The sequence below is a fragment of the Phyllostomus hastatus genome, unplaced genomic scaffold, assembly GCF_019186645.2.
Source record: "Phyllostomus hastatus isolate PE091 unplaced genomic scaffold, TTU_PhHast_1.1 phas_scaffold_385, whole genome shotgun sequence".
Lineage (NCBI taxonomy): Eukaryota > Metazoa > Chordata > Mammalia > Chiroptera > Phyllostomidae > Phyllostomus > Phyllostomus hastatus.
Window position 1 is genome coordinate 15,737,652 of NW_025334026.1, and position 27,833 is coordinate 15,765,484.

A 27,833-nucleotide genomic window follows, 5' to 3' on the forward strand; every position below is an offset into this window, starting at 1 on the left:
ATACTGTTGAGGTGGTGGGTGGAGATGGGTAGGGGCGTTGAGTCATGTCAGAAGTCCTGTATTGAGAAAAGTTGAAAGGCAAACACAGATATTAACAGACCACAGGGCAAAGAGACAATTGCAAGGTCCTACAGATGACAGTTCTAATTCCCCTCCTCCCAGGGCTAATCCTAAAGCTCTGGACATAGCTGAGAAGGCAGGCCACAGGCTGTAGCGTTTCTTTCCATCTATTTGGCAGGTACACAAATTATCTGCCAGCACATCCTAAGAATACATATCTCCTCTTACCCTGCCATCCACTGCCTGTTTTGGGGCCACTCACCTCAAAGTTCAGCTCTGTAGAATCCAAGAGGTCCAATCCAGGCTCACTGGGGTAAGAGTGCTAAAGAGAATGGGGTTGAAAGTCAGGAAGGTCCTTCCCTACTCCCATCACATTGCGAACAATCACAAAGTTCCTTTTCCAGTAACAAGTTTAAGGGCTGTAATAGGTCCCTGAAGCAGTCAGGGAGAGGAGATTAACAAAGGCAGGGTGGGAGGGAGGTTCAAGCCTAGGCTTCCCAAAGTTATCAGAGAAGTACCTCCTCTTCTGATATGCTGAGTCCCTTAAATTTGTTCCATTTTGGAACCTGAGAATGGGATTTTTCTTGAGGGGTCTTTAGGAGAGACTACAGAATTTTAATCTCGGCCTTGCTCGCTAGTCTCTGGTTTAAAGATGTCATTGTCTGTTTTTTTCCTTCTGAACATAAGATCTCCATTCTCCTGCTTTATTCCATCCCTTCTCCTTCCCCTCAAAGAGAAGGGAGCAGAAGGACAGCAATAGCAGACACATAATCTTTTTCAATTTATAATCCTTTTTGTTCTTTTTCCTTTTGTATTTTGTGTAAAAGCTTCATTTTAAAGATGAAGAGGCTAAGGGGGTTAAAGAGCTAGTTTGATGAAGTGGTAGAATTGAGGACTCTCAGGTCACCTCAAATTCCATGCTTTTCCTACTCAACTGGCAGCATTTCCTCCTGGGGAAACAGTCGGTCATGCTGGAGTAGAAAAGGGAGTGAGTGGAAGAACAGGGACTGGCACAGCCCTCTAAAGAGACAGGAGGGAAGGCAGGGTGCCCATGTGTCTGTGTACATGCATACATTATGAAGAGACTTAATGAATGGGCTGCAAGACTAGGCTAAAGGACCTTCCATCTCTAGCTCTAGAACGCCTTTCAATTTAGATTCAGAGGCAAAATACTTATTTGGAGTGCTATTTCAGTCCTTTCTGGTATTTTTAAAATTTCTTTAATAAAAGTAAAATCCCAGCATAATGCAAAGCAACTTCAAACCTCCCTCCTTTACTCTGTGATGCTTTTAAAAAGTCCTATGTATCTTTCGGGGACAAAGGCACCATCAGGACTGATAGAGCAGAACCATTCTAGTTTCTCTTTCTCATATGTGCATCTCATATGAGGGAGAAGGGAATGCTGGGTCCACTCACCTTGTCTGGATCTTGCCATTCTTCACCTGACTCGTTCTGAATTTCTAACTCTTCCTCATCCTCTTCCATAAGGCTGAGTCTGACGGCAGTAGCAAAGAGTAGAGGTTTCCAAACTGCTGTTTAAAGACTCCTGAGAATTTCTCAGAGGCACCCCAGGGAGCAGTAAGTACAGCAGGGCTCTAGGTTCCCACTCCTGCTTTAATCAGCAACTCTACTCTTATCACAGTTTTACATACTAGAGTTCCATATTACATTAAAAGAAGTGTTCTGTGGTTAAAACAATTCCACAAAGCATCAGCACAGAAGCTCTGGATAAGGGGAGGACCCCTTCACCATGGGTAACAGATCTGAAGTGAAGATAGAAGATAATGAGAAAAGCTCACCGGGTCAGCCGGTTGCCCAGACCAGGACCTGAACGGTTGAGAGCAGTCTGGAAATGCTGTGGACTCAAGAACCTTGACCTCTGGGTGCCTCTAAGGAGCTGGCTGTTGGGACGGATATAGGATCAGTGACAGGTATGTAAAAATAAAGGATAAAAAGAAGAGATAAGGTGGCGAACATTAAAGGGGAGAACAGCTCAGAGTGTAGGGAAAAAGAGAAAGTGTAGAGCTGAAAAAATTGAAAAGGACTGGAGGAGGATCCAAGAATGAGGGAGTGCTGCAGGGGAGAACAGAACAAAAACAGCAAGATGGAGATGGCAAGACACCAAACTAGGAAATCAGACACCCCGATTCTCCCTCTCAGCCCTCACCCTCGGGTAAACTCTGACTCTGAGCCACCTTCTTCTTCCACCTCTTCCAATGCCCCGAGGGGCTGCCTATTCTTCACAGCTGTGGAGGTAAGGGTGGGTGTAGGTGGGATGCTGTTCAGCTGCAGGCTTTCCTCCTGGGATGAAGAGATGTCTTCTCTGTGCTGCCTGGAGGAGCCTGCAAAGAAGCAGATGTGCATATAAACTGTAGACAAGGTACTGCCATGGACAGTTTTATTTTTTCAAGACCTGGATTTTGGTTAGAAAAAGTTAAGAAAGGAATGGAAAACCTAAATGGCCTCATTATGTTCTGACTAAAAAATGAGTGCAGCTTTATATACTAAAAGAATAAGACTTATAGAAGTATATCTAGCTCTTTCCACCTCCGGCCAACACAGTAAAAGCAGCTGCCACCACGTCTGCCTACCTGCAACAGATGGTCACACAGAACTGCTCCAGCTTTTTGATAAACAGGGATAAGCAGACATACAGCATTGACCCCAATAATCTGAAGGCATGCAACTCCTTCTGTCACAATGGGCTGATTCACCACAAGATGGTGGGTATGGAGCCAGTGGCAAAGGTGTGGTGGTCATCATGAAGTAGAGATGGGAACAATGAAAGCTGGCCACTTCCTATGTGCAAACCACCATCAACAAGAATGCCTGGGCCACCCTGAGCAGCATCCAGCACATGATCTGCAAGAATAAGTACTACTTGGATCTGTACGTGGTCACCATATGCAGGGCCAGCACTATCTTGGGCAGCCAGAAGCCCATGATGGTGAAGATGAAGCAGGTCCCCTTCACCAAGAGCTCCTGAGCACCACAAAGCAATAAAGATATCAGCGACTTTTCTAAAAAGTCCTGGCTGGTGTAGCTCAGTGGATTGAGCACAGTCTGTGAACCAAAGGGTCGCTGGTTCGATTCACCAGTCAGGGCACATACCTGGGTTGCAGACCAGATCCCCACTGGGGACTACGTGAGAGGCAACCACACATCGATGTTTCTCTCCCTCTCTTTCTCCCTCCCTTCCCCCCACTCTAAAAATAAATAAATAAAATCTTTAAAAAATAAATACTTTTAAAAAGACATGGAGGGACCTTAAATGCATATTACTAAGTGAAAGAAGCCCATCTGAGATAAATAAATAAATAAGTAAATGGTATACCTAGGACCCATAGAAGAAAAACTTACTACATAGGTTATAAAATAAGATGGAAAAAGATATAAATATATTTTTCACATATGAACAGTAACATCTGAACATGAATATGAGAAAGGGTTGGACTCCCCTAAGATTGAGAGGTCTCAGTTAATAAATGAAGATATTTAAGATCCTATTCATTCAAGATTTCTGTGGTGAGAAAAAGTTTAAAATGGCAAATAGAGTTTTGGGACCTGAAGCTATGATAGAAGGGGCCGGGAGGGAAAAAAACGGAACACTGGATTTTCAAAAAGCCAGAAAAAATTGAGATGATTGCAATGTTGGTGTAGTGCTGATATGAAGGATAAGTGAAGAACCTAGTTAAGAATCTCCTGCAGAGATCTAAAAAGGTAAAGGAGAAAAAAGAATCCAAAATGTCTCAGAAAACCCAGGTAATACTATTTGAAAACATGAGTCAAATTGATATTAATATTTGTCATCTGTAAACATTCACACACCCATTAGCCTCCCCCTTTATGGCCATGATCGTACACTGAAACCAATAACCTGGAAAAATAAGGAAGGGGAGGGCTACAGATTACAGGGGAGAGCTACGAACATGAGTCTGTAACCTGAGAGGAAACCTTGGGCCCCCAGGTGGATGGATCCTCCGAATCTCCCCAGCCTATTAATGGCATAATTCCCAAGCACTCAGCCCTTGGGCCCCTCCTTTGCCCCACCTTCACTGGCTTCCTTAGCCATTTAGCCTTCACACCTTTAAATACCAACTCCCAAATTCACCTCAGCTTTTGCCTTTCCCCTGAACTCTAGATTCCTATTCCCAGCTGTCTGTCCAACATCTCCACCTGTAAAAACATGGCTAATACCAAAGTCCTGATCTCACTCACAGCCTTCCCCATCTCCTATCAATGCCATCCTTCCAACTGTTAGGCCAAAATTCTTGGAGGCACCCTCAACTCCTCTGTCTTATATCACACATCTGTTTGTCAGGAAGTGCTGTTAATGATAGCTTGGAAATATGTCCAGAATCTGGTCACCTCTGCCACTCCCCTCATTGTATCCCATCTCCCGTCTCATCTGTACTCCTACAACAGCCTCCTCAGTGGCTGCTTTGCTTCTACCCTTGCCCCTCTAGTCAATTCCTCAAGAGGAGTGTTTTTAAAATGTAAGGCAGATCCTGTCATTCCTCTATTCAAATCCTACAGTATTTTCTTATTTCATTCCATGTAAAGTCCAGTCTTTACTCTGTGCCATACATTCTGAGCTCCTATGACATCTTTGTTCTTATATCCTACACAACCTCCATTCAGTGATTATGTACAGCCAAGGAACAACAAAGACCAGTATAGACAATCTCTATTTGGCTACACTGGTCTTCTCTGTTGTTCCTTGAATGTGCCAGACACATCCCCTATCATGGCCTCTGGATATGCTGCCCCTCTGATAAACTATCCTGATATACACCTAACACCTTCCTTCACTTGCTTTAGGTTTTTGCTCAACCTTCACGCTCTCTGCAAAGTTTCCCTCTGATCCCTCTCTACACGCCACAATCCCCACCTCATGAGTGTTTCCTCATCCTCTTCCGTTTTTTTTCCACAGCGTATTATTAGTACCTGACACTCTAAAGAAAGGGATATTTGTCTTTTTGTTGTTGTTGTTCACTGCTGTATTTCCAATACATGGTGCTCAATATGCATCTGCTGAATGAACAGTGGAACCAATCTTTTTAGAGTCATCCTACCTTTCCAAGCCCTGTTTTAGGGAAACCAATCAGTACATCCATGTGTTTTACCTAAAGCATAGCTTCTTGTGTTTGCTTATGCTATGCTGCTAGACCACGGTACTCATTCTTCCTTTGTTCAGCTTATGTAAATCTTACCTATTTTTCAGGCTCCAGTTTAAATTCCATATTCTTGGTAAAACCTTCAAAGATAAAGTAAATTTAAAGTGATAACTTCTTTCCCTGAATTCTTTAGCATTGATCTTTAAATTCGGAAACACTCAGGAAATTATCATTTCCTGGTGACTATTCATAATTCAGATTTTCTATAAATGTATTTTCTCTTTTTCCTATTAGATGGTAAGCTGCTTAAGGATCCTTCATGGTCTCTAAAACACCAAATACAACATGTTGCATATAGTAAGTCCTTAACAAATAATTTATTAGCTAAATGGTTAAAATAAAGTTTCCTGGTAGTATAGGATAATTTTAGGTGGTATACTGAAGACATTAAAAAGAAGGCATACTGTCTCTCACAACATAGACAAAAATTAACTCAAAATGAATCACAGACCTAAATGTAACAGCAAAACTAGAAAAGTGTTAGAAGAAAGCATACGTGTAAATCTTCATGACCTTGAATTAGGTGATGATTCCTTAAAATGACACCAAAAGCATAAACAATGAAAGAAAAATCAGATAAGTTGGATTTCATCAAAATTAAGAACTTTTGTGTTTCAAAGGACACCATAAAGAAAATGACAAGACAACCCACAGAATGGTAGAAAACTTTTGGATATCCTATTGGATATATGGCTTGTATCTAAAATATATAAAGATCTCTTACAACTCAACAATAAAAAGACAAACCAATTTTAAAAGGAGCAAGGGATTTGAATAAATATTTCTCTAATGAAGACAGATATACAAACAAATCATCAATAAACACATGAAAGATACTCAGCATCGTTATTAAGGAAATAAAAATTTAAACAACAATGAGATATCAATTCAGAGGCACTGAGGTGAATAAAATAAAAAACACAATGACAAATACTGGCAAGAACATGGAGAAACTGGGGTCCTCATACATTGCTATTGGCATTGTAAAATGATGTAGGCACTTTAGAAAACACTTTGGTAGTTCCTCAAAGAGTTAAACATGGAGTGATCATATGATTGAGCAATTTCACTCCTAGGTATAGCCCAAGAGAACTGAAAACATATGTCCCTGCAAAAATTTGTACATGAATGTCCATAGCAACATTATGTATAACAGTAAGAAAGTGGAAACAAACTAAATATTAATCAACTGATGAATGGATAAATAAAAATGTGGCCTGTCCATACAATGGAATATTAGTCAGCCATAAAAAGGTATGAGGTATGATACATGCTAAAACATGGATAAAATTTGAAAACATTATGCTAAGTGAAAGAAGTCAGACACAGAAGGCCATGTATTGTATGATTCCATTTTGTAAGATGTCAAAAAACTGGCAAATCCAGAGTTACAAATTAGATTAGTGGTTTTGCCCAGGGTTGGGAGGGTGGGGAGAACGAGGAATGACTACTACTAGTTAAATCACATCAAACTTGTGATTTCAAGGATGTCACTTAAGATGACATTATATAAGAAATTCAGTTTAAAGAAAAAACTCCTACGTGAATTATAAGACAGGTGGTGATCTGAAGGTAAAAAATCATAAAGGTTGTGTAAAAATATTTACAATTTGTAAAACCACAGAATATAAGGGGTACCCCAAATATACAGATCTTAGCTCAATCTTTGGCTTTATCATTAGTTTCCAGTTGATTTTTCATGGAGGTTTGCTTTTTTAAGTTGGCTAAATAGACCTTGATAAAATGAGTACCCTTAATGATAGTAGATGCACAATGAAATATTTTTTATTTAACCAAAAGCAGAAGTTTGAAGTACGCAAAAGACCATATGCTGCTTATCCACATAGTGGCACTAAAGGAAGTACTGCTGGGGACCCTGAAACCTGTATACACAGTATATACACACAGGACACATACATGGCACTTTACCTTCAATGCGCCTCTTCTTGGAGTGGGGGTAGCCCTGAGGGTTGGTCTCTGCTGCGTTCTCTACAGGGCTGAGGGAGTGGCAGTAAATGGTGACTGAACCCCAGGGATGGCCAGGGGTCTGGGAGACACGCTGCAGACACTTTTCCAGGTAGGACAGTCTAAGCAAGGGGTGGGATGAAGAGGCTGAAATGATCCCTGGGCCCTCACCATCCCCTTCTTCCCTAATCCACATCTTTATCCACCCATCCACAACTTACAGTAGCTGCTTGTCCTGATGGAAAAGTCTGGGGGAAAACTCTGAAAGGAGCTCCAGGAATGCAAGATTTGGAGGCTGACTGGAGGATCCAGCTGGAGGAAGCTCAGACAAGGAGAACTTGATACCTTCCCTTGGTTGAACAGAATTATTTTAGAAAAACAGTCCCTTTCCATTTCTGTCTCAGTGCTGTCCAAGTATACCCTCCTCCTGTCCCCCAGCTTGTCTCCCATAGCTACCCACCTGCCAACCTGACTGCTTATCCTCCCTCTAAGACCTTATTCCCAGCTCTCCCTATACACAGTGTTTGGCTTAAACTTCTCAGGAAAATTCAAAACACTGACTTCCAACCAATACTGCCTTACTTGTGTAGCATGACCACAAGGTCACGGTTCTGTAGCTGCTGGGGTCCAAAGCTCAAGGCAAACCTCCGGGCTAGGTCCCTCATCTCCATGAAGGCTGGAAGTTCATTCAGGCCCTGGGGCCCCTGTTCCTGCAGCAGTTCTGTGTATAGCTGTGTCCAAGACACATGATACATTTGAGAGAGGGAGGAACAAGGTGGACATAGAGAAGCAGAGCATTCCCTTCTCTGCCTTGATATTCTGAAGGGCTTGGGATGCTGTCTGCTACTTTTACTTTCTTTCCGCCTAGGACACTAGCTCGACTTCTGACCCCTGCATCAGAGACAGCTTTCACCCCTGCTCTATAGCAATAAAAAAAATGTCTGTAGTAACCAAAGGAGGCTGAGAGATAACAGATTTTTGAAAATTAAAAATTCCCTATTACTTTATTGTTGGTGTTCTTAAGTCCCATCTAATAGTTGAATTTCTATAGAGTTGGGGTAGAATCTGTCCTTCAATTAAATATTTTTTATGGGTCTAGTAGTTATGAAGGAGATGTCATGTAAAGTAACAGCAAAAAAAAAAAAAATCAGAAAGGTCCTGCTCTTAAGGATCTCACATTCTAAATGGCTTCAGGTGAACAGAGAGTCTGTCAACTATACACAGGGCATGCCACAGTTTTGAGGCTCTCCAGGCAGAAGAGCGTACCTGCTTGAGGCTCAGCAGCAGGATTTGGGAACAATGACTTCGGTCAATCTGTCTTGCTCTAGTTAATGTTTCCTTGATGATGTCACCATAGTCATTGTAAAACTGAGGGAGAAGAAATGAAGAAGACAGTGTTTGACTACAGGAAAAGACTGTTTGTTTGGTTTCTTCCTAAACATTCCTAATTAAGTCTCCTTCCAAAAGTGACTTAGTGACACCTTCACTATTTGTCTGACCCCACTAGAAGAGAAGTTCTATGAAGCAGGAACTTTTTTCTATTTTGTTCAAGGCATTGCCCTTAGTGTTTGGAATGATGCTTGGCACATAGTAGATGCTAACTAAACAGGAATCAATGCAATGGTGGGTTGAAGAAACCAAGATATACATCTAGGCATCTTATGAAAACTGATTCCTCTTTTTTCTTCCCTTCTTATATTACCATTCCAGAGACTGGGTTCACACAAAAAGATATTTCCTCTCCAATGAATTTCCTCCTCCTAATAACTTTTTCTCCATAATTGTTTACTACTAAGTTTCTTTTCTTTGTTCTTTTATTCTAAACTCCTATTGCTTTTTTCTCTCCTACTTTTCTTTTAAGCCTGATACCATAATCTCCCCCACCCACCTTTCTGTAGTGCTACAGAGTGCAGTCTTGCCTATAGTCAGCTTGGTGCCACACTGTACCTTGTTATAGTGTTTGAAAACATCTGAAGCTGCATCCATCTCCAGCACCCCATAAATCAAGAGCTTGCAGAATCCTGCCAGGAGGCGGCGCCGCTTGTGCAGCTGCTCTATCTGTAAATGGTCCTCCTGGGAATGACCTGGCTCATATCAAACGCAGAATGGAAATATAAGAACCAAAGATTTAGGCCTCTTGTCCTATTTGCCTGAGGTAGGCCCAAGCCCCAGACCTTCTTCAGCCCCAGGCATACAACTCCTGTACCCTTGCCCAGTTCTCCAGGCTGGATGAAGATGTGGTCCATGAGGAAGCTGGCTAGCTCAGACTGCAGAGTGGCTTCAGGAACAAAGACAAGGGGCCTAAGAAAATCACGTCCCCCTACAATCATCTGAGGGCTGAAGATGAGAAGTAGATCACTTAGTAAGACAAAAGCCTGTTAGGGAACAAAAAGAATGCTTAAAAATGTCAGAACACAGACCAAAATCAATATTACACAACTACTTCCTCCTTAGAAAGGGATTGCTCAAACAATGGGAAGTCTTGCCTCCTTGGTCCTTCTTGAGTAAATGCTCACCTGTTCCTGGGTCTCAGGATCCACATCCGAGAGGCAGCTCTGGCAGAGTTCACAGAAGGCCACCATTCTGCCCTTCAAACTCAAAAGCTGTTTCTGTAGAGACAGTGCCTTCAGGGGAAGGAATGAAGACACAAGCCCCTTCATTCCCATTCCCCCTACTCAGGCCCATATTCACCTGGGAAGCACCTGCTCCAGAAAGGTGGGATAGTGTCCAGAGAATGGAAAAATAGACAACAGTCAAGGCTGGCAGGATCACCTGTAACCACCAAATGTTACAAAAATGAGGGATGGGTCAGGAGAGTAATGGGAAGGCAGGGAGGGAAAAAGAGAAAGGACGAGAAGGAGACAAATAGGTAGGTGCATATGAGGTCTGTCTGGAAAAAAATCCAGCTATTATTAATATAACAAGAATGGTTTGTGCAATATCAATGTAACCTAGCAGCCAAGGGAGAGTGGACTGGAATGTGCATGTGTGAATAATGATGCCTTCACTGTACTAGTCAGTGAGGGTGGTAGCTGCTGTTGAGTGAGCATGTGTAGGTACTGTGTGGCCATTGTATTAAAAATGACTGAGTAGAACAATGGATTTGCATCAGATTTTACATTAAGCTTGAACACTTCTCCTCGGAAACTCTTTAGATGATGCAGAAGGCTGCAGCTATAGGCAACTAGTAATTGGCAGCTTCATCACAACAATGTGCCCACTCATACATCATGTCTCATGCAAAGTTTTTTTGGCAAAATCACTCAGGTGACTCAGCCCCCCTACAACCCAGATTTGGTGCCCTGCAACTTGTGGTCTTTCCCAAAACTAAAATCACCCATGAAAGGGAAGATATTTCAGACCATTGATGAGATTCAGGAAAATATGATGGGGCAGCTGATGGTGACTGGGAGAACTGTGTGAGGTCTCAAGGTACCTAATTTGAAGGGGACTGAAGCATCATTGTCCTATGTAAATATTTCTTGTATCTTCAATAAATGTCTCTATTTTTTGTATTACACAGCTGGATACTTTATGGACAGACCTTGTACAAAGCAGTAAAAAGAGACAGAGCCATGAAGGAGAGAGAAGATAAGATTAAGGGGTGACCCAATTCCTTTTCTGCTATAAAAGAAGTGATTCCAGACAATCTTCAGAGGATTTTATCCTGGGTAAAAATGTCACCTCTGCTTAATTTATTTGAGGTCTCCTAGAATCTGTCAATATTATCCTTGACTTCCAGACAACCAGAGATGATGGCTGTTTTCAGGCATTGAACAATACAGTTCAGCCCTGACTGATGTGGCTCAGTGGGCTGAGCACTACCCTGGCAAAGGAAAAGGTCACCATTCGATTCCTGGTCATGACACATGCCTGGGTTATGGGCCAGGTCCCTGGATGGGGGCATGGGAGAGGCAACTGATGGATGTTTCTCACACATCAGTGTTTCTCTCCTTTCTCCCTCCCTTCCCCTCTCTCTAAAAAATAAAATTTTTGAAGAAAATAAAAGTGCAGTTCACTTTCCAAGAGTGAAATGGAAGGAGAGCACACACATGATCTTCCTTTGTGTCTGTACCACATCCCTAGGACTGGAGTTGCCTGGGAGAATTTGCTACCTAGAACACAGGGCCCTTAAAAACTCCTCTCTGCCTCCACACCTCCAACTAGTCTACTTGCCTGGTGAGGAACCTGTCCTGTGTCCACAGCCTTCCGGATGAGTCGGTAGCATGGCTCATAAAGCTCCCATCGAGTTAGATCATGAGCACTTGAGTGGGAGGGAGGAGAGGGAAATGTTACACCAGATCAGAAGGTGGAAGAATCAACTCCATAGACACCAGTGGAAATCAAAGAGGAGGCAGGAGGTAAGCTGCTCACTTGTAGAAGGCAGAGAGGCGCTTCAGAGTGGCTGCCAGGCTATATACCTCATCCTCATCTAGGAAGGAAGACTGAGGAAGAAAGAAGGTCCACAATGGGATTTTCTCAAGAACTCACAGATAGATGTTCCCTGTACTATGGCCCTCTCCCTGTCACTCAGCCTCAGTTCCTACCTGCAGCAACTCTTCAAGCTCCTGCTGGAAGCGGTCAGTCAGCAGATCGACTAGTTGGCTGCGGGTAAAGTCTACCCGGCTGAAGAATGTGAACTCAGGATTACAGAGCAGACAGAGGGCGTGAGCTCCAGCCTCAAGCACTGCTGGATCTGCATGCTTCATCACCACCTCCTGGAGTTGCTGTAAAAACAGCTCCAGGTGCTGAGGAAAAAAATGGTGGGAGAAACTAATGCTGTTAGGGAGGTGGCGAGGACAACTCTTCTGAAGAGGAGTATAGCTAAGGGAGATAAGAAAGAGTGTTAAAAGCATTAAACTTTAAAAATAAGATATTTAAGAAAGGGAAAACTGATTTTTCAGAAACTCAGGTTCTTAAGAAGAACCAGATACTAGCAATAGGACCTTTGGCCCTAGCAGGGAAGCAGCAAGGTAGAGGAAATACATCTTCCTTCTCACCTTCTCTAAACGCCTGGTGCAATAGATGTTGAGGTCAAAGTAGTTAAGCAGCTGCAGCAGGGGAGCAACCTTCTCTGCATCAGCTGAGAACTGTGGTTGAGAGGGAGACCAACTTGTTATCTAATATAGTGCTAATTCTTACTCCTATTCCTCATCAGACACCCATTTCTTTTCACTCCTTCATTCCCAGATGCTGAACAGTGAGGCAGCTCTACCTTGGCCAGGAGCTGGGGTAGCAGAGGAATGAGATGCTCAGTCAGCTTCATCTTGTCATCTGCTTGGGTCTTACGTTCTTTAGGAGTTAAGCCCTGGAATTAGAGTCATTTGGAGGTGTGGAAAAGGTGTGGAGAAACACTGGTATGTGTGTCCCCCATCCCCAGGAAGGATAAGAGTATTGAGCAGCTCCATTCAGATTTTTTTTCTGGAAATGGAATTCTTTGAGGGACAGAGTAAGGGGCACCCTAAGCTAAGACTTGAAGATAAAGATTGATAATACCTGTTTGGATTTAATATTGCCACTCCCACACCATACCTTCCTCCCAGTGACCCGTCCCACAGGTGGGTGACCCTCTGAAGCTTGCCGAACACTGGACACAAGGATTTCTATCAGTGTGTTCTCCTGCACATCACCTAGGTCTGGATTGGCAAGAGAATGAAAACACAGAATCATGTATTAGCCACCTTCTACATCCAAGTCTTCCGCCATGCTGTGTCCCCACTGCCCATTACACTTCTGCCTTTTAAAATACAGGAAAGAAATCTCTCCTGGTTTCCCACCAGGTAAAAGGCCCCCACCCTGCCCCCAGCTACCATATGACACGCACTCTGGTCCTTCTCCAGAAGCAAGCTTGTCAGACTCTCCCAGTCCTTCAGCTGAGACCCTGCACAGTCCCACAGGCTGTCTACTAAGTAAGCAGCATGGTCATGGAGCTGTGGAAGAAGGTACACATTAAGTTACTGAAGCCACATTAAAAAACCCTAGGAAGTGACTACTGATAAACCATGTTTCTTCTTCCTGTAGTGTCAGCTCCCATCCTTCTCTACCTGCAGGTGTAATGCACAACAAACAAACAGCTCCTTCCTATACATCACCTCACTCTCCACAAAGAAGGACAGCAGAAGATGGAAGAAAGTCTTCTGAGCGAGTGGACTTCGGCGTCGCTCTTTCCCACTCACCATTCTTGTCTCATATTCAGGGTAGAAGAGCCTGGTAGAATGGACACAAAGAAAAGGCATAGCACAGGAAGAAATAACCACCATGGAGGGAGGAAAAAAATCCAAGAAGAGGTATAAAGAGAAAAGAGATTCAGAGCTAAGGGAAGCCCCAACGAGTTGACAGGGAAAAGGAGACCCTGAGAGACTTTAATAGGTATGGGGAGTTCTTAGCAACATCAGCAGCAGGTGAGAGAGAAAACAACAGAGGATGGTGTTAAAGGAACAAATGAAAGGAGCCCCACTCACTTCCAGTAGAGAAACTCCCCTGCAGCAGAGGCCAGGGCTCGGTGAGAGGCATACACAACAGGGTAGATGCTCTCACAGTCTGCATCTGTCAGCACTCCTTCCATGTTCCTGTCAAGAGAAAAAAAGAAAAAGGAGATGGATATGGATGTAGTTTTCTGGCACAACTAAGGCTAGAAACAAACAAAAACAATAAGGATTAACTCACAAACAACTTTTAAACAAAAAGTGGAAGGCAGAGGAGTATGGAGAGTTAGAGAAGATAGGAAAATTTCCCCCTGGATATCTTGCAACTCAGAAATGACCTCTGTCTTTCAACCTGTACATAAGGGAGAATCAACCTACACGAGGTGGAGGGACAGGACTCTGGAAGGGCCTGTCTGATGCTGGAAAGGTACAAGTTCGAGAAGCTTGCTTCCCCACTTCCCATGACTCACTTAAGGATAAGTATTAGCAACCTGACGGCCTCCACTGCCACATCGTACTCTCGGTCCATGACCATGGATACCATCCGATCCTGCAAGAAGGAGAACATTGCTCAAAACTTCACTGTACCCATCCCCAAAATCATGTTCTCTTAGAATTCGAGAGATTCCTAAAGAGAGGGTGTAAAAGCAGATGCTGGGATAGCTATAGCTATATCAGAGCAATAGAAATGGAAAGATGAGGCAGGGCAATGGGAACCACAGGAAAGAGCCAAGCACAGGAGTACTGTCCTAATTTTACCTTAAAGCGACTGGTAAAGAGCTCTAGGCGTGCAATCAAGTCTCGGTTGCTGTACAACTCTTTGAGAGCCTTCAGGCACTTCAGACGGACCTCTCGATGCTGCTGAGGAAAATGGAAGTATTACTGACCATTCCTCTCCTCACCCTCACTGGGCCTCCATACTATCTCCCCATCCCCCAGATTACTCATTCTGGGCCTGGGTGTCCTCTACAATGAGGATTCTGAGATACCTTAAAGACAATCTACAGCTATCTTATTACTTAAAAAATAAAAAGATCACAGTGGTATTTAGCAATCATAATGAAGAGGATCTCTAGTTATCACCCCAGCACCTATACTCTACCAAACCATCAATAAGGACTTTTCCTTTTTTATAGGAAAAGTCTTCCTCCCCTCTACTCTGGTTTTGAGGTGTTTCATTTCCTGGATAGGTCTTTCTCTCTTCTACCATATCCTATCCTCTCTTCCCCAATACTGAAGAAGTTTCAAGGTTCAGTATCTTGATAGGCTGATCACTGATAGCTAATGAAACACCGAAGTGGCAGGACCAGGAAAAGCTGAAGTATCCTAGGGCAGGGGAAAGAATGAGGGAAGTAAGGAAAAGGAGATGGACTCTGCTCTCACCTTATCATGCAGGGTCCAGCCAATGTATTTTAAATAGCTATCAGTGAGGAAAGAGGCACTGTAGCATTGCATCCAAGACCCAATCTCCTCAATGCAGATAGCACGAATGTCAGGAAGAACATCTCTAGGCATAAAAAGATAAATTGACCCATATCACCTTCTCTCCAAATTCACTTTCCATCCTACCTGATGATCTGTCACAGAAGAATTTTTCTTGACTAAACACCATGTTCTATGCTTTTTACTACCTTTTCCCAATGTAAATATAATAGATAAAAAGTAAACATTTTCTTTCTGTTACCAACCCATAAAATAGTTAAACTTATCTTTCTTGTCCCCTTTAAAAACTAATTTTGGAAGTTAATTTAACTGTTGGCAAAATGGTGTGAGTGGTTTAATTCTACTTCAAGGAAAGATCAAATCAACTAAAGGGTTCTAAAATGGCAGAGGAAAAAAATCTAGATAAGAATGAGAAACAAATACAGATGCTCTTTTTAACTAATTCTACCCATTTAAACAGTATAAGACTTCCCCGCTTTAGCATAGTGAAACAGCATGCTGGGCTTGGAAAAGGCTTGCCAAGCTATACACCCTCAGAAAAGCCCTGTCTTTTTGCTTTCTATTCTTATCCTCTCAAGTATCTAGCCTCAGGAACATGGGAGAGGGAAGGTACTAAACAATGCTAGAGCGTAAGAATACTCAGCAATGCCCAACCTCTTATTTGATCTCCCAGAAGAGCTTACAAGATCCTTTGTAATAAACTAAACTTTATTAATTTTAAACATCTCTTAGTTTGTGCTCTAGCTGAATTAGTTCTAAGACTAACCAAATAACTCAGAGTTAAGAGGGGGCCGTGTTACTTCTACAGACTCCATAACCAAAGACCAGCTCCTTCAATGAGAAGAGTCCATTAACTCACCTATACCGGTGTACAAAGACACCCCTGAAGAGGGCATTCATCATCCCCTCAATCTCCTCTTGATGCTCTTGGAGCTGAAGAAAAGGAAGGAACAGGTCAATGTCTCTTGTACTCGAACAATATAAGGCCACAAAAATATGAAAAAGTATGGCTTCTGCCTGCTTCCTATTTATTACAGAACATAGTCTGAACCCTTGGTATCCTATGTTCCCTTTAAACCTTCTAATTCTGGAAGAACCTGTATAGTCAACTAATACCTCAGGGGTCTCTTTGTATTTGGAAAAAATAATATTTCCTTTGCATCTGGTTATTTTATTTTTCTAAATTTTTGAAAATTTCATATTTAAAAGAAAAAGGAGAGGGAGGATAGAAGGAAGAAAGGTAGATCATCAGTACCAAACTCTAGAGAAGTTTGGAAAAGGGAATTTGAGAGAAGGCCTTTGGCTAAAGGGATTAGAAAGTTACTGGTTTGAGAATGATTTCAAAGAAAAATGAGGACAGAAGCTAGACAGCAAAAAGGATTCAGCTGAATATTAAGAAAGTTAGGAAACACTTTCTCACAGAAGCAAAGAATAAGGGTACAATTCAAGGGTCTCCATATATTTATAAGTGGAGAGAAAAAAACAGCAGGGAAGGAGGGACTAAAGACAAAAAGAGGAATGATAATTGATAAAACAAGAGCATAGAGAAGTATAAAACAGAAAGACACATTACTGTACATAAGGTTTGAGACAGAACTAATACATGTAAAGTTTAAGAGCATATTGACAGTGAAAACTGAAGAAGAGAATGAAATAGAAAGTTCCTTTCTCTAATGATTTAGCACACAAGATATCTTTGGTAAGGGCTGGGAAAATAGTTAATTACTACAGTTAGACACGGTGAGTCCTGCCATCTAATGATGGAAAAGTCTCAGATATCAAGGGAGAGTGGGGGGGAAAACCAGTGTTAGTCTCATGACAGACACAGCTGTCTGAAGTTTTAATCAGTGTAAAAGATTTTGTTAGGACTTGTATCCTCCAGTGGTCTTTTTGAAGTCTCAAAGGAAATAAAGCAAGTATCTATTATGTGCCAGGCTAGTTTACTCATCATATTCTCCATAAAAGGTAGAATTATCCCCCTTTTAAAGAAATGGAAACTGAAACTTCCAAGTGTTACATAAGGCCCTGGAGCTAGTAGCTAACTGGAACAGAATTTAAGCTCAGGAGTGACTGAAGGGCCTGTGCCCTTTCCATTCCTTAAAAACTTGGCTCCCCCATCAGTCGTGAGCCTTAGTGGTGACCTGTAGACTGTACACTTGACAAGAAAGTAAAAACTTAACTCCTTTCATGAGATGCAGGTACAACACTTAACCACTTCTAATAATGAATGTAGTCAATGGAAACTGGACAAAAGTGGAATTATAGAAAACTCTAAAATCTACAAATTATCAATGGAAATGATAATAATTGAGTCCACATCCCAGAAACAAGAGGAGTGTGCAATGACCTCTGACAGGATGGGTCTGTTAAATTACTGCCAGACTCCATTATTCATGATGTAAAAGGATGCTTGGGGACCTGTACCTTACCAGAGAGAAGTGCTTGGGGACTGATAAGGTGGGCTGTGGCAGTAGTGAATGGAAACTGGAAGAGAGGCAGGGAACACTTCTTACCTCTTTCCGTTTCTCCAACAGGCTTTCCAGCCTCTCAGGTGCTCTCTGTCCTGGCCCCTTGTTTCGTTCAGCCTCATACTGGCGCTGATTATTGTCTTTGTGCAAACTCAGTTGCAGGGCTACTCTTACCAGAGAGGTCATTAGCTTCATGGCTTTGAGTCAGGAAAAGCAAGATAAGGAAATCATCACTTAAGTCAGAGGACAGAGGGTAGATTCAAAAGAGGATGAAATAAGGAGCAGTAAAAATAAAAAGCTAGAACAAAATCACTCTCGAATTGTAAGACTCATGGTCCTGGAGTGGACTTTTTCCTCCCTAACCCCTTTGGGCTTCTTTTAATCCTCAGCATATTCCCAGTGGTGAGGTATAAGAAACACGGGAAAGCTGGAAATTGTAAATGTGTTCCATCCACCATTTTCTACAATTCCACTAGTGAGAAACTAAATTTGGTTTGTGATTAAAAAAAAAAAAAAAAGGCATGGCCTTGAAATAAGGAGCTAAGATGCAGGAAGGAAAGAACATCCAGGACTATAGAACAGAGGAAGGTCCTAACAATCCCCAGAAGAACATTTATAGAGTAAAAATAAGTGCTCACCAGCCAGGGTGCTAGTGTGACGAAAGGCACGGACTTGGGAGTCTGACAGGCCAGTGAGCAGGGAGATGAGGTTGTCCATAGGAAAGCCATCATAAAGGAGACTGTACTGACACTGATAAACCAAAGTCCTCACAAATTCACAGAAACTTCCATGGAATTTCTTCCAGGAGGGACCTGGAGCTGTCAGGGGATAGTCTCCTGAATCCTACACAGGGTTTATGAAAAGATTGGGAAAGTTACTACCGGGTATGTGAAGCCATAGGAGGTCCTGGATGTCAAAACCCAACAGTATAGTATGTTATCTTTGTTATACCGAATTTCCTGCAATTTTCAACTCTAGAGGTATATTCAGATAATATCTATGGGTTCCTTTTGCCCCCAAGAAATTGAACTTGTCCTTCTAAAAACTATCCTATTTCCCAGAATCAGAAAGAAGGGGATAAGGAATCTTGTGTTTTGAAATAAGAGTGGCATAATAATCTTGGTCTTCTCTTTCCACCTCATTAAACTGTTCTGTTAGATGCTGGATAATCTCCGAGTTGGACATCTCCTTGAACATCTCAGGTGTCACAGTGCCTAAGGAATGGAGGGGATGAGATATTTACAAGGGAAATAACAAGACATCATAACTCTTTACATATACATCTGAAGATGAGCTCGGGAATATATCAAAAAGAGCTTAGGTGGGGAATCAGAAGACCCAAATCTGCTCTCATCTAACTGTATATCTAATACAAGGCAACCACTCTAGAAAACCCAAAGGAATCAGTCAGTGGAAAACTACAGTTACAAAAAAATTCTACAAACAAAAACCAAAGACAGTGATAAAATGACACCAGATTTTGGATTCTTATAATACAGCCTGCCTAAGACTACCTGCCCCAATAAATTAGGTCATAGGGGCCCATAGCTTCAATGAAGAAATATGCAATAAAATGTCTGAAGAATAAGGAATAAGAAAATAAAATATTATTTCATCTAGAGAAAGGAAGACCAGAAGGTGTGTGATGGTCCATTTTTAATTTGTGACTAACATTAGTATGATTAATTGCTTTTCCACAGAGGGTTTTGTCTGCAAACCAAACAGTGTTCCCTATTGGATCCCTATTTGCCAGCTAACAAGGTAGTTAAACAAGTGAAAGTTTTCTTATGATTTACCTTCTCCCTTCATTTAGGAAATGCCCATTCCTACTTGACTAAATGGAAGAAAGTTTCATAACATAGGAGCAGAAGGCTGGAGATCAGAAAGAGGTAGGAGTTTCCTCACCTTTACATCCACAAGATCGAATGAAAAAGTTAATGAGCTCCAGGAATGCTGTCTCTTGGTTTTGCTTGTAGCTTTCCAGCCATTCATCCACCAAAGACTAGGAAAACAATGTGGATGATTTATATTTTTGGCAATACAACAGTCTAGAAATCCTGTATGATCTTCCCAACTGAAGCATCTAAACTTCTGATTAAATTTTAAAAATATCTTTAAAAATTTATTGCTGAACTGGAAAGGTAAAATTCTGTATAGTCTAAAAATGAAGTGAAGGCAGCGATCCCTAGAGATAAGCCAACTGACTTAGGCCCTGAGGACTTTTATTAAACCCTGGGAGCCTCAACTTTCTGTCCAGAAGGTTGCCTGGACATCAGAGCATAGGAGATGGAACCTAATAACTTCCCAAAAGAGGCTCCTACATAGAGCTGGGTCCTGCAAAGAGTCACACCCTCATGAAAGCAAGATTAGAAATAAACCTATGGATCAGAAGAAGACAACAAGAAAATTCTCTTGCTATGATCTTAGTGTGAGGTGGAGAGAAAAAAGAATTCTCCTTTGAGAATTCATAACCATAAGCCAGCTCACAGGTCTAGATACGCAGTCCAGATTCACACTACCTTATATAATCAGAATAATTGCAATCAGGTAATTTAATTAAAAGTGATTCTGGAGTGTTCCCAGTCAACTACCAGAAGCAAATGCAGATTCCTCTCTTAAAACCCAACTTCAACCCAGGCCCCAAAGAATTCCAACATATAGAGCTCCATGGAAAATGAGTGGATCATAGTAAAACCTAGTAAAGAAACAAGACACTAAAAGTAAGAATCAGCAGGAGAAACAGACAGCAGAATTATATTCACAGACTTTAGACACTGAAGTTATCACAGATTATAAAATTGTTATGTTTACTATGATTAAAGAAATGAAAAAGAAGCCTGAAGGTAGAAGCAAATAACAATTAATTTTGAAAAGGACCAAACAAAATCTGTTGTGGTAGAAAGTGTAATAAATAAAATTTAAAACTTCAATGAATGAATTAAAAGCAGATTGGGCCCTGGTTGGTGTAGCTCAGTGGGGTGAGTGTGGGAATATGAATGAAAGGGTCACCGGTTCAATTCCCAGTCAGGGCATATGCCTGCGTTGTGAGCCAGGTCCCTAGTAGGGAGCGTGAGAGAGGCAAGCACACATTGATGTTAATTAAAAAAAAAAAAAAGGCAGATTGGACACAGAACAGAAGATGAGTAAACTGGAAGATTAAGCGAAAAAAATTATCCAAAATGCAGCCCAGAGACTAGGAGAAATAATGAAAGAGCTATTAGAGACATGGAGAATACAGCAAGAAATTCTAATGGTATCTAATTGAATTCTAGAAGATAATATTTGAGAAAGAGGCAATATTTGAAAAGAACTTTCTGTAATTGTTGAAAGACACTAATCCTCAGAGCCTGTTCACTGATAGATGTTAAGCATGACAAAACATCCTTTAAAACATCCTAACACAAAAGCAAAAAAAGTCTTGAAATGGTCACAACAAAAGGAGATCACTTACAAAGAACTGGCATTTAACACTTACAAACAAAAACATACACAAATTAGATCTACACAAATACATTAGCCCCTAGTCATATCTGGTTATTAAAGTTAAATCAAATAAAAATTAAAAATCCAGTTCCTAAGTCACATTAGCCACATATCAAATGCTCAACAGCCATATGTGGCTAATGGATACTGTACTAGACAACGGTGACAAAGAACATTCCATCCTAACAAATTGTTGTATTATTACACAGCACTAACTTAGACTGATAGCTGACTTTCAGCAGCAATAAGGGAAGTCAGAAGGCAGTGGAATAATATTTTTAATGTGCTGAGAGGAAAGAAAAAGGTCATCTTAGAATTCTATACACAGCAAACAATCTCTCAAGAAAAAGGGTAAAGAGCCCTGACCAGGTGGCTCAGTTGGTTAGAGCATTGTCCCATATATCAAAAGGTTTACAGGTTCCAGTCCTGTGGGTTCAATCCCCAGTAGGTGTACATATGGGAGGCTACTGATCGATGTTTGTCTCTCACATCAATGCTCTCCTCTCTCTCTCACCCTCTCATCCCCTTCCAAGTCAATAACAATATCCTCAGGAGAGGATTAAAAAAAGAACAAAGGCAAAGACATTTTATACAAGCAAAAAATAAGTTTGTTAACAAACTCATATCAAAAGAAATTTTAAAAGATAAATATTAGATAGCAAGAGAATAATTCTGTACAGAAGATGTGAGATTTCATAATGAATGACAAAGAAAAGGATAAAAATGTAGTTACATATAAACAAACACTGTATAAAATAGCAATGTCTAATTTTGTGGGAGAGGAGGAATGGACACACCTAAAACACTGTACACAAGTATGTAAACTGGAAGGGACAATGGAATTAAAATGTGCTTAGGTCCTTGTGGAAGACAGAAATCCAAAAGCGAAAAGGGAAAAATAGACAGGAAAGGCAAGATAAAGTGAAAGTACATACAATGGTAGAAATAAATTCAAATATATCAGTAGGGACAATAAATATAAATGAATTAAACTCTCTTGTTAAAGGAGAGATGGACTTCTGGTCAAGATGGAGACACAGGTAGATAGTCTTTGCCTCTTTGTGTAACTACAGAAAGAATTACAACTAGAACTCAAAACAATTGATACCCAGAACTGTCAGAAAAGTGAGCTGTATGGAAGTCTGATAACCAAGGATTTAAAGAAGCCACATTCATCCAGATGAGTAAGACGAGCAGAGTTTGCAGGTGGGTGGAGGGGCACAGAAACATGGTGTGGCACGAAGAGGCAGCAGCGGTGGCAGAATGGACAGTCCCATATTCACGTATGGTGGATAAAAATCAGGAGGGATACCTTGGTAGTGAGCAATACCAGCCCCAGGCCAGACAGCACAGCCCAGGGTTCCAGAGCCAGAAAAATAAATCCCCATAACTTCTGGCTATAAAATCCATTGGGGGTTGTGGTGTCAGAACGAACTGCCAGATTATCAGGAGACTCTGTTTAAAGAGCCCACACGGACTTAGAACATATGCAAGTCCATCCACTCTGTGATTTGGCACCAGGGCAACAGCTGGAAGAGTGCAAGTCAAATATGGGAAATGAGTGAAGTGACGGGAAATGCGCAAACCTCCAGAAGCCAGGCAGTAGCACTGTCCCTTCTCTGAGCCCTCCCCACACAGAGCCACAAAGTAGTGAAGGGGGTTGCCTTGCCCTGGTGATTACCTAAGGCTCCCCTCCACACAATTTACAGGTGCCTTTTCTATAATAGGCCACACTACTAAGACAGGGAGTCAAAGCAGCTCTACCTAATATGCAGAAATAAACACAGGGAGGCTACCAAATTAAGGAGACAAAGAAATATGGCCCAAATGAAAGAACAGAACAAACCCCCAGAAAAACAACTAAACAAAACAGAGACAACCAACCTATCAGATGCAGAGTTCAAAACACTGGTGATCAGGGTGCTAAAAGAACTCATGAAGTATGGCAACAACATAAGAAATGAAGGCTACACTAAGTGAAATAAAGAAAAATCTACAAGAAACCATCAGTGGAGGGTAGGAAGCCAGGATTCAAGACAATGATTTGGAACATAAGGAAGAAATAAGCATTCAACCAGAAGAAGAAAAAATAATTAAAAACAAACAAAAAACAAACAAAAAAACGTGGATAGTATAAGAACCCTCTGGGACATCTCCAAAAGTGCCAACATCTGTATCATAGGGATGCCAGAAGGAGAAGAGGGAGAGCAAAATACTGAAAACTTATTTGAAAAAATAATGAAAGAAAAATTCCTTAATTTGGTGAAGGAAATAGACATATAAGTCCAGAAAGCACACAGAGTCCTATACAAGTTGGACCCAAAGAAGACCACACCAAGACACATCATAATTAAAATGCCAAAGGTTAAAGATAAAGAAAGAATCTTAAGAGTAGCAAGGCAAAAGCAGAGATTTACCTACAAAGGAGTTCCCATAAGACTGTCAGCTGATTTCTCAAAAGAACTTTGCAGGCAAGAAAGGACTGGCAAGAAGTATTCAAAGGGATGAAAAGCTAGGACCTACAACCTAGATTATTCTATTCAGCAAAGCTATAATTTAGAATGGCAAAATTATAGGGCAAAAAATTGGAAGGGCAAAGTGCTTTCCAAACAGGGTAAAGCTAAAGGAGTTCATCATCACCAAGCCATTGTTACATGAAATGTTAAAGGAACTTATTTAAGAAAAAGATGATCACAATTATGAATATTAAAATGGCAATAAATTCACAACTATCAACAAATGGATTTAAAAAAACAAACTAAGCAAACAACTAGAATAGGAACAGAATCATAGATATGATCATTTGGAGGGTTATCAGCTGGGAGGGGGAAGGGGAGGAATGGGGGAAAAGGTTCAAGGATTAAGAAGCATAATTGGTAGGTACAAAACAGATGGGGATGTTAAGAATAGCAAAGAAAATGGAGAAGCCAAAGAATTTATATGCACGACGCATGGAAATGAACTAAGATGGGGGATTGCTGGAGGGAAGGGGGATACCAGGCAGAAAAGGGTAAAGGGGAAAATTGGGACAACTGTAATAGCATAATCATAAATATATTTTTAAATAAATAAATAAAAATATAAAGGAGAGATTGGCAGAATGAATTAAATATGATAATCTGGATGTATGCTGTATGCAGCAGACAAATTCCAAACACACCTAGAGAGTATAGGTGTAGAAAAGATACTAGGCAAATACTATTAAAAAATAAAGCTAGTATAGATATGTTAATACAAACAAAACAATTTTTGTCTTAACGTATAAAGAAGTGTCAGTATACCACAACAAAAGGTTTGATTTACTAAGAAACAAAGCTTCCTCATACTTAAGGCAAAGACAGATATGAACACAAAAAGAGTAATTGAAAAAGTCACCTTTTTAATACACTTCTTTCTGTAACTGATATAGCAAACAGACCAAAAAAAAAAAACGAACCCCAAACCCCCTAAGTCAGTAGAAATACCAAAACAGTATCACATTTAAATCTTTCATCTCAGCCCTGGCTGGCATAGCTGCGAACCAAAGTGTCACAGGTTCGATTCCCAGCCAGGTACATGCATGGGTTGCAGGCCATGACCCCCAGCAACCACACATTGATGTGTCTGTCTCTCTCTCTCTCTCTCTCTTATATATATATATATATATATATATATATATATATATATATATATATATATATAATCTCCCTTCCCTCTCTAAAAATAAATAAAATCTTAAAAAAAAAATCTTTCATCTCACATAAGAGAACACTGGACCCAACAACTGAAGAACACACATTCTCAAGCACATGTAGAACAGTTTCCAAAAAGGACCAAATACTTAATCATAAAGCTAATCTCCAAGTTTCAAAGACCACATTTTCTGACAATGTAATAGTGTTAGAAATCATGACACAAATATAAAAACTCAGTATGTTTGAAAGTTTTAAACTTCTAAAAACTATAAAAACCTATACTACACATCAATATGGATCTCAAACAACTGAAATAATTAAGTCACAGAAGACTATAAAACGATTCATTTATTTAAATTGAGGAACACATTAACTGGTGATAAAACCACAATGAAAAGACAAGGAAATGATTAACAGAGAATTCACTCTAGTGGTTGCCTCTGGGTGGTGAGGGGGACTATGGGGGTAGGGTAGAAAGAAGATATACAAGGGCCTCTACAGCACTATTAATATTTCATTTCTTGAGCTGGGGCTGGAGATCTGGATGATCATTTAAAATTTTTGTAAACTACATAAAAGCCTTATATACTTTTAGGTGATAACAGAATTATAACAAGTTATATTAAAAAGAAATGTGGGGAAGGAAAAAGGAATTAGGTATAATCGTTAGAGTGGAACTAAAAAGTTACAAGGGTGAACAAGTTGCCTCCCATATTCAAGCTTTCTCTCTAGATTTTCCAATGCCTACTTGCTCTGTGATACTGTTAGGAAAGAAACACTTTCTCATCCAAGGTTTGTTTCCCTTTGTAACATTCCAACGATTCACTTCACCGTCTTATCTGCCTTTCCTGATATAGGTTATATTCATTAAAATGTCTACATGAAATTAAGTTTGTAGACACTTGTCCTTATCTTTCCACCCTACAAAGAGTGAGATGGTATCAAGAAAGAGAAGTGAGACACTGTTTTTTACCTGCATGTCACTCTTGGCAGCTTTCACAGCATCAAACAGATCATTGGCTAGTGGTTCTGACTCTTTCTGGCTATGACCACGTACCATTTGAGATCCCTTCCTAGGGTGTTTTGCCACCTATAAGTATAAAGAGATCAGGGATATTTTTAAAAAGTGCAAGTCACATCAACACTTGGTTTCATCATCACATAGGTAGGCTTAAGCTGCTAATTATACAACAGTTTGAGTTACTGACTCAGATCTGAAATAACTGATTTTAATAAATAACTTTGTTTTTCTTTTAAAAAGCCCCTTAGCCCCATAAAGATTTATTCATTTAAATTAAGGAACACGTTCATTGGTGATAAAACTACAATGAAATATTCCTCTGAATCCTAATACCCTCCTCTTTTAATCTTTTCTCTTCAAAATTTGCCTTCTTCCTCTTAACACTCTTTAAGTCTTGTTTTTTCGTCAAACATATCTCCTGAGCTTCTTCTAGGTTTTCTTTTGGCATTTCCCAGAACAGGTTTGAAAACAAAACAAAACTGACTGACTCACTGGGGTTGTTTTCAGTGGTCGTTTTGCTGCTCTCTTCTTCATATTGCGTTTCAAGCTGTCTTCAAAGTCACTGCCTTCATCAGTTGACAAAGAATCACTATCCCTATGAGGGAGTGTGGTTCTCCTTAGATACAACACCCCAGTTCCTCCACAGAAAAGGGTAAATAAATTATAATTTCTTTTTACTTTCTAACTGTACCCTTTCTCCATTAAGTATTTATTCAGATTTTCTTTAAGAAGAGATGAGCTTACTGACACCGAAAGTAGAGACAAAGCCTTAAAGAAAAATTCACTTGAATAAAGCAATGGAGAAGAAGAACGAGGAACTAAGGTAAGTGAAGAACAACTCTTTACTAACAGTCTCTCTGAATAAGAAAATCAAACAATATTTACTTAAGCAGGCAGAGGTATCACTGCTGTGTGAAGAAAAATCAGCACAGCTTGGGGAATCATATATTGCTCATACATAAACAGGAGATTGATATGGGCCTGGAGTTTAATCCCACCCTGGAAACAAATGCACATGTCTGATCAATTAAAGTTTTTAACATAGGTATAATCTGGTCCTCGATAGTAGCAGTGACAAAACTGGAAGAGGGGGATCGAAGGGTAGGCATGGTGGTCCAACTGCAGGAGGAAAGAGAGGAAAAGGTTCCTACCCTACCACTTCCCCAGCTCTGATCACCCCCCTTCTTTCCAAGGGAACTGCTCTGGAACTTGGATTGGGCGCGGGGAGGGGGGGCACAAAAAAAAAAAAAAAGACAGAGTCTTGACCCAAGACATCAGGGGATTAAAGACACCACTGCCCCAAAAACAGAAATGATTCAAAGGAGGCCAACTGAAAGAAATAGGGGATAAATCAGATCTTGCATACGATTGTATTTTTTCCTGCAAAGATTAAAAAACAAGTTATTATAACCTTCACCAAAAAGGCTCAAAAATGGTAACAAATAAGGATAGATGAACCTGTATATAAAATCCCCAAATAAAAGCACTACAGGACATCAACTACAAAGCATATACTGCATGTCAGGCAACAAATAAAGAATGCTTTACTTTCCCTTTCCCTCTCGCCCTGCTCCCATTAGAGGTTGTACATGCTGAAAATACAAATGTATTCAAGAAAGGTTTCGACAACTTGAATGATGAATTTAGAACAGAATGTATTATTCTTGATCTTTACAACATGGACAGCAAGTAAAAACAGACACCAGAACTGGAGGGGTGTCACTGTCGTGCACCAGAAAAGCATCTTTTACGTTTTCATGTAGTCACATCCATTTTACTATTAAAAGTACCAGTAGTAAAAAAGAGCAGAAAGCTGCGGACCATGCAGGAGAAAACCGGACAAGGTAACAATTCCTCGCCAACTCCACTCACCCCTCTGAAGTCTGGTCCGAGTCCCTGTCTTCACAGGGCACATTGACATACAAACTGGAAGATGCAGACAAGCCCCTCTGTCCACTTGCCATTGCTTGTTGCAGTGGGGAGGACACACTGCTTGGGGAGGAGGAGCCATGGAGCCAGGAAGAGGGGGATCGAAGGGTAGGCATGGTGGTCCGACTGCGGGAGGAAAGAGAGGAAAAGGTTCCTAACCCTACCACTTCCCCAGCTCTGATCACCCC

General features: G+C 40.8%; 1 protein-coding gene and 1 pseudogene across 1 annotated transcript; one reads left to right on the top strand and one right to left on the bottom strand.

Annotated features, from left to right (window-relative positions):
- STAG3 (stromal antigen 3) lies at positions 1-27,771 on the bottom strand. Its single transcript, XM_045819540.1, has 33 exons — positions 27,589-27,771; positions 26,209-26,311; positions 25,669-25,785; positions 19,444-19,540; positions 18,676-18,752; positions 18,177-18,381; positions 17,584-17,735; positions 15,930-16,003; positions 15,011-15,134; positions 14,387-14,485; positions 14,098-14,177; positions 13,664-13,771; positions 13,295-13,409; positions 13,027-13,132; positions 12,735-12,838; positions 12,418-12,510; positions 12,203-12,292; positions 11,750-11,950; positions 11,577-11,647; positions 11,379-11,466; positions 9,894-9,974; positions 9,719-9,811; positions 9,409-9,577; positions 9,150-9,286; positions 8,469-8,570; positions 7,785-7,933; positions 7,424-7,552; positions 7,167-7,324; positions 2,228-2,402; positions 1,860-1,961; positions 1,477-1,555; positions 323-382; positions 1-56 (listed from the first exon to the last, which is right to left on the bottom strand). Exons 1-33 carry the CDS (start codon positions 27,759-27,761, stop codon positions 48-50), a joined length of 3,720 nt encoding a protein of 1,239 aa, XP_045675496.1. The 5' UTR covers positions 27,762-27,771; the 3' UTR covers positions 1-47.
- On the top strand, positions 2,449-3,046 carry LOC123806273 (annotated as a pseudogene).
- Positions 27,772-27,833: the final 62 nt, after the last annotated feature.

What these genes read in the sequence shown, in the direction of transcription:
- STAG3 (XM_045819540.1), bottom strand. Translation starts at nt 27,761, where the DNA reads ATGCCTACCCTTCGATCCCCCTCTTCCTGGCTCCATGGCTCCTCCTCC. An exon ending in TACCCCAGCTCCTGGCCAAG is followed by an intron (nt 12,293 to 12,417) that starts GTAGAGCTGCCT and finishes TCTCAACCACAG; the next exon opens with TTCTCAGCTGATGCAGAGAA. An exon ending in CAGGACAGGTTCCTCACCAG is followed by an intron (nt 9,975 to 11,378) that starts GCAAGTAGACTA and finishes TGGTGGTTACAG; the next exon opens with GTGATCCTGCCAGCCTTGAC.